General features: G+C 37.6%; 2 protein-coding genes across 2 annotated transcripts; both read left to right on the top strand.

Annotated features, from left to right (window-relative positions):
• The first annotated feature begins 10,678 nt into the window (after window positions 1–10,678).
• Window positions 10,679–11,692, top strand: LOC9310135 (protein FANTASTIC FOUR 4). The gene has a single exon (XM_021020148.1). It carries the CDS (start codon window positions 10,934–10,936, stop codon window positions 11,516–11,518), a length of 585 nt encoding a protein of 194 aa, XP_020875807.1. The 5' UTR covers window positions 10,679–10,933; the 3' UTR covers window positions 11,519–11,692.
• Window positions 11,693–18,205: 6,513 nt separating this feature from the next.
• LOC9308069 (NAC domain-containing protein 90) lies at window positions 18,206–20,038 on the top strand. The gene is made up of 3 exons (XM_002874021.2): window positions 18,206–18,733; window positions 19,232–19,518; window positions 19,619–20,038. Exons 1-3 carry the CDS (start codon window positions 18,574–18,576, stop codon window positions 19,877–19,879), a joined length of 708 nt encoding a protein of 235 aa, XP_002874067.1. The 5' UTR covers window positions 18,206–18,573; the 3' UTR covers window positions 19,880–20,038.
• Window positions 20,039–20,059: the final 21 nt, after the last annotated feature.

Genomic DNA, 20,059 nt, shown 5'->3' with positions numbered 1-20,059 from the left:
GTTGTTTTATTTTTTACTGACCAAACTCGTTGTTTCACTTCGCAGCTGTCATCGCTTCGTCTCTTCCGACCGAAGAATTCGTCAAGTTCTTCAAAACAATCCTTGAAGGGGAAACCCTTTGGAATTCTTTCACCCTCGATCGGTTCGTTGAAGCCAATCAAAAACTCAGGATGAGTCCCCCCAATGAACTTCATCGTCTTCCGCTTCCTCCCTCAACTCAGGGAATGTCAGCTCGAGCCTTCACTGTCCAGCGTAAGAAACTCTCCAAGCCGATAGCAGAAGCTTGTGACGAAAACAAGGCGTTCCTTGCGGCTGCCATCGACAAAAAAGACTACAGCAGGACCCTGCTGGTTGATGACAACAGCACCGAGGGAGCCAGATCTGTCGCTGCTTTCAGATTAACTCCTCGTCGCGAACGTCGTGACGATCGTTCTCCTCGTCGCGAACGTCGTGACGATCGTTCTCCTCGGAGGGACCGATCTCCTCGTCGTGATTCTCCCCGTCCTCCCCGAGATGATTTTAGCAATGAACCACTTAAGAACTTGGTTTGCAGGAAGAGAGACAAGTCATCTCGTAGTGATTCCTCTCTGCGAAGGGAGAAATCAAGGGTCCGGACTGACCGTTCACCACGATCATCCTTTCCCACAGAACCAATGGGTCCTCCTCGACCTGTTGATATGTCTTCCTCTTCCCAGCCCGAGAGCGCAAAAACTGCCCGAAGTGCATCTCCTAAAAAGGGAGATTCCGAGTCTCGAGATGCTTCTTCGAAGTTAAAGCCTGCTCTTGTCCCTCAAATCAAATCACTTTCAGGTTTGACGATTTACATACGCTTAAAAGTTTTTATCTCTACTTAGATTCTAATTTTTACAACTCTTCTTCCCTCACAGCTATGGAGAAAGAAGGCAGTGTTTTCCGATGCTTCAAGACCCGATCAGGCGCGATCTTGCCAGATTTTGACAAGTGGCGCCCTGCGATCCGTGAACGCTACTTGCTTCACGCTCATCATTCATCTCGGGTTAGTTCCACTTTATTTTTCTGATTGTACTGCCATTTTTCGAACTGACTCGCCATCTCGGTTTTATGTATAATACCAGGCTAACGGCGAGCTTAATGACATGATTGAGAATTATGAGGGGTTGGTCATTGGTCGGCAAAAAGGAGATTGACGCGTGGAAGAAAAAACTTTCTGCTCTTGAAGCTGAACTCCGTTCTTCCACCGACTCCAAGCATGATTTGGAGGACAAGGTCGATAGTCTAACATCCGAGCTTGCGAAGATAAATGGGAAACTGCAGGACCAGTATGACCGGAATTACAAACTCCAAGATGAACTTTCTGGTGTTCAGGGTAGACTTCATGAATCCGAATCAACCGCCGATACCTTGAACAATCAACTTATTGAGCTTAACGCGAAGTACAAGGCGATCACCAAATTGCGTGATTCCGAATTGGCGAGGTCGGCATCAAAGGCTAGAAAAGAGGTTAAGGGACGCGGGATGGAGTTGATCCAAGGAGCCATCCGCTTCATTCAAACCGAGAAAGCTAGGTCAGGTTTGGAATCAGACATCAAGGAGCACGAGAGCAACCTGATTCTGTTGGATCAAATCCATGAAACAGATTTCTCCGAGGTGCAAGAGAGGACCGAACTGTCGGCTAATCTTTCTGAAAAGCGGAGTCGCTTGGCAGCCCTTCCTACTTCGACCTTCAACCCTCACCACTTCGAGGAGTTCTTCACAGAATCACCTCCCATAAGTGAATCGGGTCTAGACTGGGCAGGTAACCTTTGGCTCCTGATACTTACTACCTTTTCCTTGCCTTATGTCTTTTAATTGACTAGAACTGTCCTTCCTACACTCAAGTGAGACGGAAGATGTCGTCCCACCTGAAGTTCCTACGGCACCAGAGGTAACCCCGGAGGATGGTTGTACCGTGGAGGGCGGACCAGGAGCTTCATCTAACCAAGCACCAGTCAAGGAGGCGAATGAAACTTCGACTGCTGAGCCGGAGTCCGAGGTAGCTGTCAATCCGTAGTGGCTGTGTCCACTTTAAACTGGGGATTGTCCCATTTTAAGAATTAATTTCAAAATTGTTTTTGCCTAAGAAGGCTTTATCATTCCTTTTTTTTAAAACAAGATATTTGCCTGAGGAGGCCTTTAAACCTTTCTAGGTTATGATCCCAAGAGGGTTCGGTTAAAATTACGTGTGGGTTTGCAAAGTCCACTTTTAACCTTTAGTGGCCTTGTGGTTAAGCTTTCGAGATTTTTAGGCTGATCAGACCTTTCTCTTTAGAATGCGAGAACTGAGCTCGGCTTAACGCGAGTTCCCTACTTCGGGTTTAGTCAACTCGGTAAATTTGTTGGGCTTGGGCCTTAGAAACTTTTGTAATTAATGCGACGGTTGCTCTTTTCCTTCTTATTTCTTGAAAGTAGGAAAAACGGCTCGTCTTTAATGCAATAACTGCCTTTTCTCGATTTCCAAAAATGGTTTAAACCATTAGGGCACGCCACCATTATTGAATTTCCATTCCCAAGACAAACTCTAACCCTATTATAAATAAGAGTTTGTTTGCCTTTGATCTTTCCTCAAGAAACTTCATAACACCACATTAATGGAAAACAAAAACATAGCCCCCATTGATCCCGGCAGCCCACTCTTCTTGTCCGGCGACGGCTTTGAACCGGCCGGCGTTCTTTTCCCTCACGCCGTCTTTCACTTTCCTTCAAAGGAGAAGAAAGAGGCTTGCGAATTTATTGACAAGGTTAATATCTGTCGTCTTTGATTAAAAACTTTTTGTTTCATCTTATTCATTCATCTTTATGCTAGGTCGCCGACAAACACCGTCGCTTGTGTGAAGAGAGACAGCGGCTAGGTCTCAAAAGGCAAAACACTCGAGGCTCGCATCGCTCGGGTGGAGAGGAAGATACGGGCTTTGGAAAGCGACCCCTTTCAATGGGAATGGCGGAACTTTGATTCTGTCGCTGAGATCCCGAAGATGCTCCGGATGTATCTCCGAGCTAAAGGAGTTCCGGGTCCCGTGAACGCCCCGGTCCATACCGTTCCATCTGATAGCGAGGAAGAAGACGAGGAGGAGGCCAATACCAGTCAGAAACGCGTTCGGGATCGCCCCGAAGTGGATGCCAAAAACAAGGCGTTCACTTCGAAAACTAAACCGGCGATGAAGGAGTCTGTTCCTGAGCCTCTTCCATAAATGTTCTCTAACTTCTTCGCTTACTTTGAACTCGTAATGGGCTTCGGCCCCTTTTTATTTATGGAAACATTTGCAATTTTCCTTACTCTTCAAATATTCTTGGAGATGCGTTTTTTTTTAATGCAGGATCGGCTTAAGGGCATAAATCTCTCCGCGAATCACTCCATTCCTAGGATAGAATCCGCAGCTTACTTAGGAATATGACATTCCTATAAATTATAGTCTCAACTTCTCTTTTCTCCTCACCACTCTTTTTCGTTTTAGCAGGTATGGAGTTCAACCTTCGATGTTCAGAATCTATGCCCGACTTCTCCAGGATTGGAATGATAAACGAAGATGCTCCAAATGAGCCAAATAGGTGGCCTCTTCCACCTCGCGGCTTCTCCAGATCCCAAATCCGAGCTCCATGTGCTTTGATCAGGGATCTCCCAATCAGAGACCAAGGAACAGCGATGGCATTCATAGAGGCACTTGCGTTTCAACATCGGAAGCTTACGTTGGAAAAGAGGAGACTCCGAAAGAGGATTAACCGGATGCAACGCAAGCTTACTACGGTATCAAGAGATCTTCACGTCCTTGAATCTCACCCTGGAGAATGGATCGAGCTTGGAATCTCTGACTTCGCTCGAATTCCGGACTGCATGATGCCACTCCTCGACCTTGCTGGTCAAGGAGTTGAAGTGTTCTGCTTGTCAACAAGATCTCCATAACCCGAAGTGTACGATGAGGGACATTCCATCTTTTTTGTTTGAATAAACGCTCTATTTCCAATCTCTTGTATGTTCGCATAGCCGAACCTTTATTTGCTTCACTTGTTCGCAAAGTCGAACCTTTCCGTTTAATACAGAAATTAAACAAAATTTTTTATTAATAGCTGAACTCGTTTCCGAGATGCCTACGTACCCATTTCGGGATCAAGCCACACCGTAGTTCATGTACATATAAAATGCGTGTAACTTTAAACATAAAATTTCTTTAGGTTGATCACATTCAAGGGTCGCTTGACTGGCATGTCTTCTAAGTCTTTCAGCCTATAAACATCGTTTCGAACCACTTCGGTAACAATGTAAGGTCCTTCCCAATTAATACCGAGTTTACCGGCGCCTTCTTCTTTTTTATTGTCAAAAACGCGCCTTAACACATAATCTCCCACGAAGAACGGCCTACTTTTGACTTTAGAGTTGTAATATCGGGTTGCTGCCTGCTGGTAATTCTGGATCCGAATCAAAGCTTGATCACGCCTTTCATTTATGGTATCTAGTGAATCATTAAGCATTGCTGAATTTTCTTCCTCATTTAATGGTGCTTCTGTTCGGCGAAGTCCGGGCACGTTGAGTTCAGCTGGTACTACTGCCTCCATGCCATAAACCAAAGAGAATGGAGTTTCTCCGGTAGGTCGCCTAGGGGTTTTACTATAGGCCCATAAGACGGGTTGGAGTTCTTCATACCATCCTCCCTTTAGATGATTTAAGCGTTTCTTGAGATTGCTCAATATCGTCTTGTTCGTGGCTTCAGCTTGACCGTTTCCTTGCGGATATCGTGGAGTAGAATAACTGACTTTGATTCCCCAGTCCGCACAAAGAGCATCAAACTCTTGTGAAATGAATTGTGGCCTGTTATCAGTGACTATTTCGTACGGAACTCCATGTCAACATATAATATTCTTCCAAATGAAAGTCTTCACCGCCGAATCTTTGATGCCAACATATGCCTCAGCTTCAATCCATTTCGAAAAGTAGTCCGTCAAGACCAAAAGGTATTGTACACCTCGAGTTGATATGTGCAATGGTCCAATGATGTCCATTGACCACCTCATAAACGGGTACGGGGCGGAGATAGAAGAAAATAACTCCGAAGGTTGATGGATCAATGGTGCATGGAGTTGGCAGCGCTTACATCTTTGGGCAAATTTAACACAGTCCGTGATCATAGTGGGCCAATAGTATCCCATTCTTTTAACTTTAAAAGCCATAGCTCTTCCTGATGAATGACTCCCACATAATCCTTCATTTACTTCGCTCATGACGATTTCGACTTCGGGCCCAAAAATGCATAATAGGTTAGGGTCACTGACACCTCGTCTATATAATGCATCCTTTGATAGACAAAAATTCGCGTTAACGATTTTCATTTTTCTGGCCTGCCACTTATTCTTTGGGAGCTCGCCTGTCATGATGTAGCGCTTTATTGGCTTCCTCCAGTCAGCCCCCTAGTCTCTAGCCGGAATTTGGTCGACCTTGTGAAATACTCGTGGCTCTGGTTCGGGATGCTCGTTTGGTTCAAGAATATCCTCCTCGATTAATGGCTCGGTCTCTAGTACTGTTTTTGGAATCGCATCTTTTGCTAAGACGACGGGTTCCTTGTTAGACGTGTTTGATCCTTTTGATTTCCTCTGTTTGTTGGGTGGCGGTTTGACCTCTGGTTAGCCACAGTCACGTGCCGCTGCTCGAGATCTTGTAACGACGAGGGTTTCCTTGTTGTCTTGAATGCTTCGCTCCGAAATGCATTCCACTGGAATGACTCTTTTCAATTCAGGATCTGATGTTGACACCAACGCGGCAAGTGCGTCCGCAGTCGTATTCTCTCCCCGAGGTATGCGAATTAATTCGAATTTCGAGAAATTTTTAGATAGATCCTTCACCACTTCGAGGTATGCTTCCATTCTTGAGTCCTTGGCCTCGTAGTCTCCATTAAACTGGTTAACTACTAATTGCGAATCGCAATAAGCGACTATTTCCTTAGCTCCAACTCCTAGTACCAATCGAAGTCCGACAATTAGGGCTTCGTATTCTGCCTCATTGTTGGAAGCATTAAATAATAATCAGAATGATTGTTCTAGAATTTCCGATGTTGGAGATTCCAACTTGATTCCTACTCCGGATCCTTGCTTTGATGAAGACCCATCTACATGTAATTTCCAAGTTTGGTTCTCCGATTGTTCTATCGTTCCAGGTATTGGTAGCTCGGTTAGGAAATCTGCTAAAACCTGAGCTTTCATACTGATCCGGCTTTTGAATTCTATGTCGTACTCGCTCAATTCCATCGCCCATTTCGCCAAACGTCCGGACTGACTCGGACTATGGGATTGAAAATATGGGCGCAGCTTCCGAGCCGAGGTCACCACCGCGAGTGCGAGTTTTTCCATCATTGTATATCTGGTTTCCGGATCCGTCATTGACTTACTTATATAGTAAATCGGCTTTTGCTCCCCGCGGTCTTCCCGGATCAGGACTCCGCTAATTGCATGGTTTGAAACCGACACGTACAAATAAAGCTTTTCATCCACTTCTGGCTTGGATAATATAGGTGGAGTAGTTAAGTATGTCTTAAGCTGCCCAAAAGCTTCTTCACACTTCTCATCCCAAAGGAATCCTTTGTTTCCTTTTAGAATTTGGTAGAAAGGTAGCGACTTATCTGTTGATCTCGAGATAAAACGATTCAAAGCCGTAATCCGCCCAGTCAACCGTTGTACTTCCTTGAAGTTTCTTGGAGATGGCATGTTTATAAAGGCGTTGATTTGGTTTAGATTGGCTTCAATCCCTCTTTCTGTCACTATATAGCCAAGAAATTCTCCGGATGGGACTCCGAATATGCACTTTGCCGGGTTCAGCTTCATTTGATACTTATTGAGAATATTGAAACATTCCTCTAGATGCTTAACGTGATCCTCCTTCTTTAATGATTTAACCAACATGTCATCTATGTAGACTTCCATTGTCTTCCCGAGATGTTTGTGGAACATTTTGTTTACCAAACGTTGATAAGTTGCTCCTGCATTTTTTAAACCAAAAGGCATCACTTTGTAACAATAGATACCTCTATCCGTGATAAATGACGTTTTCTCTTGGTCTTCGGGGTTCATCATTATTTGGTTATAACCCGAAAAAGCATCCATGAAAGTTAACAGCTCATTGCCAGCGGTGGATTCTACAAGTCGATCTATATGCGGGAGCGGAAAACTGTCCTTGGGACATGCTTTATTGAGGTCTGTGAAGTCGATGCAAACCCTATCTTTTCCATTCTTCTTTTTGACAACGACAGTGTTTGCTACCCATTCTGGGTATTGCACTTCCCTTATGGATCCTATTTTTAAGAGTTTGTCCACTTCATCATTTACTATTCTTGCTCGCTCCGCTCCGAGCTTTCTTCTTTTTTGTTTTACCGGCTTGAAGCTTGGATCCACGTTTAGTTCATGACAAATTATGCTTGGATCTATGCCGGGCATATCTGCTGCTGACCATGTGAATGATGTTATGTTTTTTCTCAAAAGTTTGATCAAAGCTTCTTTTATTTGGCCAGTCAAAGTTGCCCCAATTCGAATTTTCCGGTCCGGTTTATCTTCTTCCAACACCACTTCGATTACTACATCATCTTTTTTCTGCCCGCTAGGAAATTTTGTTCTTAGTCCCTCTTTTGCGGGCTTCGTTAATTGCTATTAAATCTTCATACGGTGGCTAGCTAGATAACACGTCCGTGAAGCTTCTTGATCTCCCCGAATTGTTTCCACTCCTCTTGATGTTGGAAATTTGATACATTGATGATACGTAGAGGGGACTGCTTTCATTTGATAAATCCAGGGAGTCCCGAGGATGATGTTGTAAGCCGCGGGCTTATCGAAGACAACGAAATCCACGATCTTTGACACCCGTTTAGCAAGGACTGGTAGTTTGATTGTTCCAAGGGACATGGCTGATTTACTTGTGAATGCCACTAACGGAGATGGAGGCCCTATAATGTCTTCCCGACTAATTCCCATCCTTTCCAAGGTACTTAAAAAGATTAGATCGACCGAACTACCCGTATCGATAAGAATCCTTGATACTTCGAAGTTGGCAACGTCTAGGGTAATGACTAATGCATCATCATGAGGTCTCTCGAGGTGCCGCGTTTCTTCTTCGTCAAATGATATTGATGCACCTTGAAAATCGACTTCTTCACTCAAACTTGCTTTGAGTAAAACATTTTGCCTATGTTTTTTGATTGAACTTATCGAATCTCGACAAAATTTGGAACCTCCTAGAATAACATTGATCTTATCCTTCGAACTCCTTGGTTCTTCCTCGTTGGCTAACCTTGGTCTTTTGGACTCTTGATCTTTGGAATTTTCTTTTGCTCCGTGGTATTCCTTCACAAAATCTTTTATATCGAATTTGGAAAGATCTCAACTAGCCCAAAGTTCCGCGAGGTGCCTTTTAAGGACACTACAATCCTTGGTTAAATGTCCAGTTACTTTATGAATGTCGCAATACAAACTTTCATCACGGACCCAAGTGTTTGACCTTCCTTTCCCTTGGAATTGCTTTCCGATGGCACCGTTAAAGGGTTGCGACCCAAACTTCCTTGGTCCTTTGCTTTCCCTAGGCTCGAACTTCTTGGTAGGGACGGTAATTGCCGGCTTTTCTAGCTTATTTCTTTTGGCGAAATTTTCTTTTTCGTCCTCTACTTCCATCCAGTTGTTTGCACGGAAGAGTGCATCCTGAATTGTGTCTGGTTTATGAAGTATTAAATCTTCTTTAAACCTTGAATCATGTCGCAGTCCTTTTTGTAAGGCAGATAAGGCTGACTGCTGCGAGATTCTTGGGAGTTTTGACAGCACTCCTTTGAATTTGGTGATGAAAACTCGAAGTGACTCATTTGAACCTTGTGACAGGTTCCAAAGATCGGCATCCGAAACACTTTTGTCCATAAGGATGGAATATTGTTTTAAGAACACAGCTGATAGTTCGTCGAAATTGCTGATCGAACCCGGCTCTAATTGGGTGAACCACATTAGAGCTTGGCCACATAGATTTTCCGAAAAGAGCTTGCAGTACCCTGCATCCTCATCAGCTTCATCCAATTCGACTCTTCCGGCAGCTATCAGGAAAGCTGCGAGATAGCTCTTTGGATCCTCTAATCCGCTGTAAGGGTCCAACTTGAGCTTCCGAGAATCTTTGATTCTTAAACTTGCGATTCGCGGAACGAAAGGTGTTCGCCTAGCATCTTCAATGACTCGATTGATATCCGGCTCCGAACTTGTAGCCTGATGGAATTTTGATTTCATTTCTTTTAGTTCTTGGCTAACCTTCCTCATAGTCTCGAACTGGTCGAGGTTTTCCTGCTCGTATTGATCTGCAAGTTGAGCTTCATCTTCAAGCTGTGTCTCTTCTTCCAATGGCTGAACTATATTATTAGTAGCACCAGGAGTTGTTTGTCCGCTGGTTTCATTTCGCGCAGCGGAACTTGGCGAGTTGAGTATCCTTCTTCGGATACCCACAGGGTTTCCTGCACTTAAAGAACGAACACGAGTTTGTATAGTACTGACGTTTTGACTAAGAGATACCTGGGATGTTTGTAATGTGTCGACGGCCTTTTCCACATCCGAGAACTTTTATGATATGTCCGACATGGTTTGCTGCATAGCTTTGAGAGTCTCGGCCAATGATGATTCAACGGCGTCTCCTCCGGGCATTGCTGCTTATCTCGGAAATGTAGTAAGGAAAAAATCTGACCACTCAAGAATCCTCTGTCCCCACAGACGGCGCCAAAATGTGGAAGTCGGATTCACACACTCAAGTATTTTTATTAAGTAGGAAAGATTACTCTTGATGGACAAAAATAAATATGCAAAAAGCTTATGAATTGTTAAAAATTGCTGTAGTATTTCTTCCTCTAGAGAGATCCCCTATACATGGCCATTGGCCTTTATATTTATAAACAGAAAAACGACATTTAAGTGGCTAATTAAGTACAATTATTCTCTCTTAAATGTGTCCGTTTTGATCTTTGCTTTTAATGCTTAACGTTTGAATTTGAGTTGATTCTGATCTTCATGGGCCTCGCCTTTTGGCCCAAATGACCTGAACCAGCTTAACCGTGACTTCGTCTCCGGAATTGTGTCGAGGTGCAGTCACTTCGGATTCTCCTTATGGTGATATCCACTTCGAATGTTCTTTTGACTAGCGGGTCTAACGGGCTTTATCCTTTATGGGCCGTTAACCCAAATACGTGGCAATCTTTGGTTGGTCCCGAACCTCTGGTGCGGGATCCGACACCAACAATCATTTATTTACGAATAAAATTAGAAATTTAAAACATCACTTATAAAATAACTGAGTGAATATTATCAAGGACATAGACATGTGATGCTATCAATGCATTTAATATTGTCTGTCATGCAATATGAATTGTAATAATGTATTCACATTAATTTGGCCATTTTTTTTGTATATTATAATACCAAAATGTCTCACCTCACTAGCTAAATTGATTAACATTATATCAAATTCTAGGGATTTAAATTGTAGATGTTGTTGACCCCAGAAAAGAATTCAATATAATATACATAAAAATCAAGATACCTGACTAATGTAGTGCATGCAAACTTAAACTATGAATTCCTTCACTCTGAAGTTGCTTTTGTTGGTAGGCTACAACCAATAGTATTGTAATTATCGAAGTCACAGAATCATCTAGAAAATTTTCATCATTCATCACCATCGTCAAAATTTAAATTGAAAAGAGACACCAAACATAATAAATGTTAAACCAATAATTCCATTTGAATATAACAAAAAAAATATTCATCATTTTATTATTCGAGTAAATTTTCCCCCTAAAGAATATATATTTGACAATACCATCTTCTCCTTCATGCTCATCTCGTGTCCTCTCTCTATCTCTCTTTCTCCCAACCTCAAACCAACAAAGAAGAGAGCAAATTCTTAGTCTCTTCTTTCTCCATAACAATGGCAGCCTATGGAAGCTTTCACCGAATATTCGATAACCCAAGACAAGACAACTCTCCAAAGTCGTTTCTTGATACTCTCTCCTCTTCCTCACCTTGGAACCCAAGCAAAGGCCTCCACGTCACCACCCACCACGACGAAACGCCGCCACCGTTTACAGAGATATTCGGTGAGCTTCATTTTAGAGAATCAGCCCATTCTTCTTACGAGAAAACCTCAGCGGAGAACAGCAGTCTCCAACTGTGTACGGAAGGTCTAGGGTCAGAGAGTTATTACGACTTGGAAGATGAAAAAGTCAACGTTAAAGTCAACGGTAACGGAGAAGATCATGATGAAGAGATTATTGAAGTGAAGGGTAAAGATAACGGAAGCAACGATGAGGAGTGGGAACCACGACGGAAGGAACGGAAAGAGTATCCTCCGGCGATGACTAGGATGAGCTTCAAGACGTATAGAAAAGAAGGGAGGCTTGTGTTGGAAGAAGTTAGGATTCCGAGGAGAGAGTTTCTTCGAGCAAGCCGCGAAGATGGTCGACTCAGGTTGAAGTTGGTTCAACCCGAGGACGACCATGACGAAGAGGAATAAAATGAGAAAGATAAACATGACGAGGATGAATAATTTTTGCTATTTTCCATAGAATTTGTATCCATTGTTCCGCAAGAAAAATGTCAATTATGAATGTAAAAGCTTCTTTATGCGGGTTTTGTAGTTCAATCAAGCTTTTGTCGCTTAATCATTCTGCCGAGTTTTTTTTTTTCATTTACAACTTCTCTACCATTCTACAATTCTACCAAACTATCAATGGTCAATGGCAAGGAAATTAATTTATTTTGAGTAAGATATATTTGGTTTTGTTTAAAAAATTTGGAAAAATCTCTTTAAATATTAAAAGCCAAAATTGGTAAAAGCTTTTAAGGCTGGGCACCGGTTCGAGTGACAGCTTGGGAGAGGATCAGACCATATAAATGTTATGGTCTCTCATCTGAGAAGATGTACGAACCTAACCTAAGCTCAGAAATCTTTTAGTTATCCAATATATATAAATAGAGAAAACTGTTTCTGTGTCAAGGATAATTTTAGAACAATCCTATTAAAAATATAAACAAAAAGAATAATATTAACAAAAATATTGAAATAACGTACAAAATATAGCTTTTGGCAAAAAAAGAAGAATCATATTTTGGTATATTACATAAATACCATTAAAAATATCGTTTCTTAAATTGTAATAAAATATTGTATAGTTGTTTAAAAAAATTATTTATCTTCGGAGTCAATGAAGAAAGTGTAATTAAAAACAAACTCTGGAATTCATGATAACCAAATAAAGATTGTTTTGTTGAGAAAAAGAAAAACAAATAAAGATTGTTTTGTTGGAGTATAAAGATCGTAGTACAGGCCCAGAGATGAGCCCTGACGTTGTAAAACCCAGATGCTAAACGTTTCAAACCCAGTACGTGAGAGAGTATATAGATTCAGAAGTTTTTTTTTGTTAATGAGTATAGGATTAATTAAGTAGTTGAGCTATATTGAGGTGCGATCATCTAATCCTACTTTTTATTATTCAATCTAATGATGCATTCATATGCTTAATAAGTGATCTTGATGCTAGCATCTAAATAAATAAACGAGCAGTGGACAGTGGTTGATCAATTAAATTTATCTTGATTTACTTGTAGTTACTTTAAACAAAATTCGTTTTAAGTGGATTCAATGGACGTTACCAATTTGATTTTCAAACAAAAAAAAAATTTCAATGTTAGTCAGTCTTCTTTTGTCATCAGGTCTACTGGAGTCAATAGACATATTTCCTAGAAATTATTCCCCGTCACCTAGAGATGAAACATATAGGATCGTGAGACATATAGAGGCGAAATTGAAACTCATATATATGTCTTGGCGTCTTGCGATACAGTTTGCTTTGATTTGATAAGCTAACTTTTACTTTAACCTTGTTGAAATCACTAATCTATTCTTTTACTATCAACTTATTATTCTACTTTTTTTTTATATGCAATATGCGAGTTTTAACTCGAATGACATATCAACGGTATAAACAAAAAAGTTATGTCCATCAAATATCAACTTATTTGAACTTTATGAAATTTGAATTTGAATATTAGTAGTACTCCCTCTATTTCATTTGAATTTGAATTTGAATATTAGTAGTACTCCCTCTATTTCATTCTACCATTTTTTACACAAATTCAGAAAAGTAAACAATTTTTTTTTTTTTAACACATAACAAATTTCATTTCTATCCCTTATTAATATACTCTCCTCCGTTTTCGAATAGTTGTCGTTTTAGAGAAATTTTTTTGTTTTTAATTAGTTGTCGTTTTCAGTTTTCGATGCAAAATTTATTACTTTTTTATTTTTTATATTTATTTTTATTATGCAACTTGATTTACTATTGGTTAAATTATGTTTAGGTAGATAATTAATGATATTTTTATATTGAAAAACTAACAACATTAATAGTTTCTTAATTTGTGTGCATATAGTTAAAACGACAACTATTCGAAAACGGAGGGAGTATTAGATAATACACCCTCTCTAATTAATAAGCTGAAAAAGTAAGGATAAAAAAAAGAATTAGTATTAAAAACTACATTGAAAATATAAAACGACATTCTTTGTGAAGCAAGATTAAAACTTTAAATCGATACTCTCTGTTCACTCGTGAATTTCATTTAATGTTCGATAAGGTAATCAGTCTATTATATTGATTGTCACCGACTACTTAAGTCCTCATAACACTTTTATTGTTACCTTGCTCACACAACTTGTCATTTTTAATGCAAATTCGTATCTGCAAAACCCCAAACTCACGCATTTATTATTAAAAGTTTCACACTAATTAAAGACTCCTTATTTTGACAGTTTTCACCTAAAGTAAAAATATATGTTACTTTCTCCGTTTCAAAATGTAAGACGTTTTGAGGTATTATTTTTGTTTCAAAATATAAGAAATGTAAGATGTTTTCAAGTTTTTATGCAAATTATATATTAATTTAATATTTTTTGATTATTTCTATTAATTTAATTTAATATTAATTCAATATTTTTCGTAATGGATCTGATTGGTAACGAAAAGCTATACAAATTTTTTAGCTGTTACCTAGAACTGTAAGCTTTACCGGAATAATACAAAATTGTAAGAAATAACTGTACAAAAAACTGAGAGTAAGAGGGTGATTGGTGATAGGCTGTTAAGGCTGTAACTCTTTTGTACAGTATTTTTTGCATTTTTAATATTAGTCAATCAGGCTTTTTTTTTATTTTTTGCATTTTTAAAATCATGACAGCCCACCTGATTTTTCTTTCGATTTCTCCTTCTTTTTTTTAAAGTCCCATAATCGTGACTTTTACTTGGCTGTAAAGACAAAAAATAAATAAATTAATCCTTTATTTTTATCTCCTCACGAAAGAAACTGTGAATTAAAATTGCCATAAAATTCTTTTCTTTTTCCTTTTAAAACAATTCCCATAAAATTCATTGATTAATTAATTGAGATTTGATTTTTTCTGTTTTTCTTAAGATCAATTTCTCTATATAAAGAATAACAACCAAAGATTGAACTTGATGCTTAGATGATTTTTTTTTTGATAAACATGCAATACCTATACATAAATTCATTGAAGATAAATAAACAAGTGTTTAAAATTCGAATTTCATTTATCTGATTATTAAAAAAATTATTTGTTGTGACAATTATTTAAGTTTTAAAATTAATAAATTAAATTCAAAATGATATAATTTATATCATTTAAAGTCACAACTTTTACAGTTTTTACCAATCAGTCCTAAAATGTTAACAGTCAAATTTTTTACAGCCAAAATCTCTACAGTCTAAGACAGTCAAAGTCTCTACAGTCAAAAGTAACAGTCGTTACCAATCGTCCCCTAAAACTATTGGTAACGCTTTTAATAAACCTTTTGTGATTGGTAACTGTCAAAACTGTACACCCTGTACCGTTTTGATATTAGGTTACCATTCATAGCCATTATGTTCAACTTTATTTTCCTTATCTTTTACTTGCGGTTAAAAAAGATTTTTATTTTGCCGACAACTAAAAGAAAACTAAATTTAAAGCAGGAAAAAAAAAACAATCCATTGCACAATAGTGTTTTTTATTTTTCAAAGTGTTTTTCTTTGTTTGTTAAAGACCAAATTATTTGTGTGCTTAATTAGTCCCGAATCCAAAAAGATAAGACCATCTCCAATGACAGTTTTTAAAGAGTATCTGAAGATTAAAAAAAATAAAAAGTAATGAAAAAGGTGGAAAGAGAACCATATTCGTTTCTCATATGAAACTCTGAAAATCCACTTTAACAGTTGAGCTTTTATGATTGGCCAAATTTTCCTTATTGTAATTTAAAATTTAAATAAATAATTAAAATAATATAATTGAGAAATTACCATGGATTTCTATGGTTGGAGATGCCATAAGAAACTTGTTTTCGTTCGTTGAAGAAGTCTAATCGGATTGTCTCTGGTTTTTAGGGGTTTTTATTTTGTTTTTTTGGTGATATTGGAACTGAAGATAAAGATTGATATCAAAACGTGACCATATTGTGAAACGATGAACATGTAAGAGGAAGATAAGATTTCGCTCTCTTATAAAATAGTTTATACGTGATTAGAAAATAATGATAATCACAATCTTATTTTGTTAAGAGCTTAACGTGGACGAGGTTCTCTTTTTAATTAATAGTATCTCGATGTTTTTTTGTCTTCTTTTTTGGTTTGTCGTTGTAATTTTTTTATTTTTAAATTTTATTAATGAAAGATGACCCAAGAAAAAATGTGTCAAACAATACTACTAGTGAAATAGATGGAATATATATATATATATATATATATATATATATATATATATATATATATATATATATATATATATATATATATATATATATATATATATCGGACTTCGGCTGCATGCAGGTCCTGCACCATATGATCGAAAAGAATAAATCACAGAAAACTTGATTATAATTAACAAACATCACACGTTAGTTGACAAAACAGAAAATACTAATAATTAATCACACGTTATAAATGGGACATAACTAAATGCTCTAAAAAGAGTAAAACGTTACGTAATTCATTTGTATTAGCCCACTGACGAGAGCGGACCAAGTCTCAAATCTATGCTAACCACAAGAAAAGACACCTCAAAGTATTAGTATGATCGATGACAATTCTGTCGTAAATAAGATCTAAATGCGGAGATTTAGTTGTTTGTTGTTTTCTGGCTCCGTAGATTTGTTTTGTTTTTCTCTTCTTGACTTGCCTTCAGAAAAAATAATGAAGTCTATGGGATGTCAAAACTTGTTTTTGGTTTCGAGATTTTTATTTTGGTGATATGATAGAGTAACCAAATAAAATTAAAGACCATTCCAGCTTATACAGTTTCAATCTTAAAAAACTTTATTAAATAAAACAAAACATTATAAGAACTGAGAATTTAATCGGTTCTTTTTTTTATGTCGATAAAGTTTTTATTCCGGTAATGGTTTGTTAACAAAAACCGAAACGGCCATATACCTTTTTAGTTTTGCTTTTCATATCGATTTTTTGTCATAATTAATTTTTATACAGCACAAATTGTGTTAAATATTTTTTTTGCCAAAATTATCACTTTATAACACTTTCAGTTAATTTTAATTGGAGATATAAATTTTTTTAACTAAGTCTATCTTTAATTTTCAAAAAAATGTTTGTTCGTTAAACACTTAAAAAGGAAAAATAGAAAATGGTAGTTTGGCATAAAAAAGACTTGTTTTTGTTGGGTTGTTAAATAACTTGTTTTAATTGAATTTGACAGTGGAAGCCCCCTTGGCCCATTGGTTGACCAAGGGTTGATTAATGCTTCTACACTAAAAAGTCTGGGGTTCGAGTCCCAGATATTGCGATTTATTAACAAATTTGCAGATTAATTGAGGCAAGTGTGCAGGAGGTCTCCAGCGATGTACAATTATAGCCGTGCGCCAGGATTCTACGCAGAGAAGGAAGTGTCGCTAGGTCGTGGATCATTGAAGGTATTCATCAAGATCATGAAGAAGGAAGTGTAGTCTGTCGTGGATCTACTAAGGGTCGGCAGAAATTGTCAGTTGTAGAATCGTCTATGTAACAGTTCTCATAATTTGCAACTAATAATAAATCTAGACGGCAAAAAAAAAAAAAAAATTGAATTTGACATTTCTGTAATGAACTTTCATACTATTTATAGAAGCCGTCTCATTTATGTAAGAAAAAGTCTCGAGTTGACCTATTTATTAAGTAGAGGTTGAGATTAATTAAGGTCGCAACATACTTAAAACGAATTATTGATGTGGACCACTTTTACCTAACAATCCATAACGGTGCGTGATAAGTTTCCGTATTGCTTTATGCCTTTATGCATTTTATTCTCCGAACTGGTACATGAGTACCATAATTATCTAGGATCTCGTACACTAAAATCGTTATAGAGTGTTTTTGAATTTGAAATATGAATATCAGTTGACTTGGGGGTGGCGGTATCACAAAGCTAGTCGATATAGGAAGCATTTAACCTAGGTTGAGAAAATACACAAATATACCATCTTCTAATTAACTTGCAAATATATGATGTGGAGATTTTCAAAAAATGGGGCATATAGTCTTCTTCTTTTTTTCTTTTTTCTTTGTTAAAGTGTCAACTTTTGTTATTTAGATTTCAGAGGAATTGAAGTGTTTTTTTTTTGTTTTTTTTTTTTTTTTTTGTAATATGGTCAATAGTTGTGAATGATTATAACATTCAATTATCTTCAAAATTTATAATTTTCAGATCTATGTAGTTACAAAGTATATTGGTATTTAAAAAGTCATCTAGTGTAATAATACTCAATGATTAAATTTTGGAAATTAATTTGCAACTATATAAAAGATAATGTACCATGATAAAGTTAACGTACTTGCAAATGGCCGAATTTATGTCATGAATTAACGAAAATACCCCAAGGCAAAGTCTTCTTCATCTTTGTTAACTTGTTATATACTTACATATATAGTTTGTTTTGTTATGTAAATAAATAAAGTTGTATATTTCAGTTTTACTGTACCGTCCATAATTATGTTATTATACTTTCACTAGAAATTACATGTTCCTTAATTAATGAACCTCGTTACAAAGAATATTATCCTCTGAAAAATTGATTAGGCATTAGAAAACTAACCTTAAAAAATATGACTAATCTGAGTTTGCTTCAAAAATACTATTTTCCAAAACTGGCAAGCCAAATTAAAAGATAGGAAAACTAAGGGAAAAGAGACTGAAACTTGACGGCAAGACGAATGCTTGACTCATTCAATGGACGTACGTGGCTCGTAAAAAGTTTACTAAACAGTAAACACATAACAACGAAAGTAATCAAACACACACACACACAAAACATCCTTGTCGTCTTTACCAATATCCGTACAAAAAGGGAAATAAAAAAATAATCAAAAAACGCGTAGAGAACTTTTCTACATTCACTCGGAGAAACCAATCTTTACAGCTTTCAACAACTTATTTAATGACAATGAGTCCATAACATCTAAGTTAATAATATAGGTAGAGCTACAATTAATTAGAGTTTTTCTTAATATTACCTATATCGTACAAAAATGGCGGATGAGGTCACAATCGGGTTTCGCTTCTATCCCACGGAAGAGGAACTGGTTGCGTTCTACCTACGAAACCAGCTTGAAGGAAGGAGTGACGACTCAATGCACCGTGTCATTCCTGTTCTTGATGTCTTTGAGGTCGAGCCTAGTCATCTTCCAAGTACGTTACCCTCACCCAAATTGTCTCTCTTAAGTACTATGACAATAAAATCATCATCATATATTTTACTTTAAGTCATTAGGGCAATATACAAGTTAGGTTTTATAGCACGTAAACTTCTCCATTTTGGTGTTCGGTTTTCTTGTTTTAGAAATAAAGTTACCTGATTCCATATCGGTTAATTTAGTTGGTTTTGAATTGGTTCGGGTTTGGTTTAATCAGATTGAACACCCCTAAAACACATGAATAACTAATTTTTTTTTTTTTAAACTATATATATATGCAGTGCCGGCTCTCCCCATGTGCGGGGAGTGCTCATGCACAGGGTTCAAAATTTTTTTGTCTTTTTTTTTAACTAAATTTATTAAAATTAGGGTCCAAATTTTTTTTTTTTTTTTTATATATACATAAGAAATTAGGGCTCAGGGTTCTTAATTTTTTTGAGCCGGCCTGTATATATGGCTAGTGTTAATATATGGAACTTACATATTTTTGTAGATGTTGCGGGAGTGAGATGTCGAGGAGACGCTGAGCAATGGTTCTTCTTCGTGCCACGACAAGAACGCGAAGCTAGAGGAGGTAGACCGAGTAGAACCACGGGGTCAGGATACTGGAAAGCGACTGGATCACCTGGTCCTGTCTTTTCCAACGACAACCGAATGATTGGAGTCAAGAAAACTATGGTTTTCTACACTGGGAAAGCACCAACCGGAAGAAAAACAAAATGGAAGATGAATGAGTACAAAGCCGTTGACGAAACAGTCAACGCTTCCACAATCCCTAAGGTATACTTGCATATATAAAGTTTTAATTAAAACATTCTTGGTTAAAGTGTTTATATAACCAATGAAGATTTTTGTTTTTGCTTTTCTTGATATTTTGCAGTTGAGACATGAATTCAGTTTATGTCGTGTCTACATAACAACAGGAAGCTCCAGAGCATTTGATAGACGTCCTGTGGAAGTTTTGCAGACAGAGAGAATGCTTACAAGTGATGTTGCGGTGGCTGAGACATCGTTTCGTGTCGAAAGCTCATCGGAAACTTCGATTTCAGGAGGAGAAAATATTGATCTCTCTATGAGTACAGAGTTGGTTGATGGATTAACAGAACCAATCTGGGAATGGGAACAGCTGAGTTGGCCTTGAAGCTATATAGATTTTATAATGAAGCAAATTTAAGTTGTTTCAATTGCTTATTGTTAGTTGAATTTTATGACCACAATGATTCTTTCTCTTATTTTTTACTACCTTGTAACGTGAGAATTTAGGCAAGAATAAATTACCCAATAAGTATAGTATTTGAGATGTTTTCTAGAGAATGTGGAA

The sequence above is a fragment of the Arabidopsis lyrata genome, assembly GCF_000004255.2.
Source record: "Arabidopsis lyrata subsp. lyrata unplaced genomic scaffold ARALYscaffold_6, whole genome shotgun sequence".
NCBI classification, from domain to species: Eukaryota; Viridiplantae; Streptophyta; class Magnoliopsida; order Brassicales; family Brassicaceae; genus Arabidopsis; species Arabidopsis lyrata.
Note: the sequence above shows the minus strand (reverse complement) of the source record. Positions and strands in the feature narration are given on the sequence as shown.

What these genes read in the sequence shown, in the direction of transcription:
- LOC9310135 (XM_021020148.1), top strand. Translation starts at nt 10,934, where the DNA reads ATGGCAGCCTATGGAAGCTTTCACCGAATATTCGATAACCCAAGACAA.
- LOC9308069 (XM_002874021.2), top strand. Translation starts at nt 18,574, where the DNA reads ATGGCGGATGAGGTCACAATCGGGTTTCGCTTCTATCCCACGGAAGAG. An exon ending in CGAGCCTAGTCATCTTCCAA is followed by an intron (nt 18,734 to 19,231) that starts GTACGTTACCCT and finishes ATATTTTTGTAG; the next exon opens with ATGTTGCGGGAGTGAGATGT. An exon ending in ACGCTTCCACAATCCCTAAG is followed by an intron (nt 19,519 to 19,618) that starts GTATACTTGCAT and finishes GATATTTTGCAG; the next exon opens with TTGAGACATGAATTCAGTTT.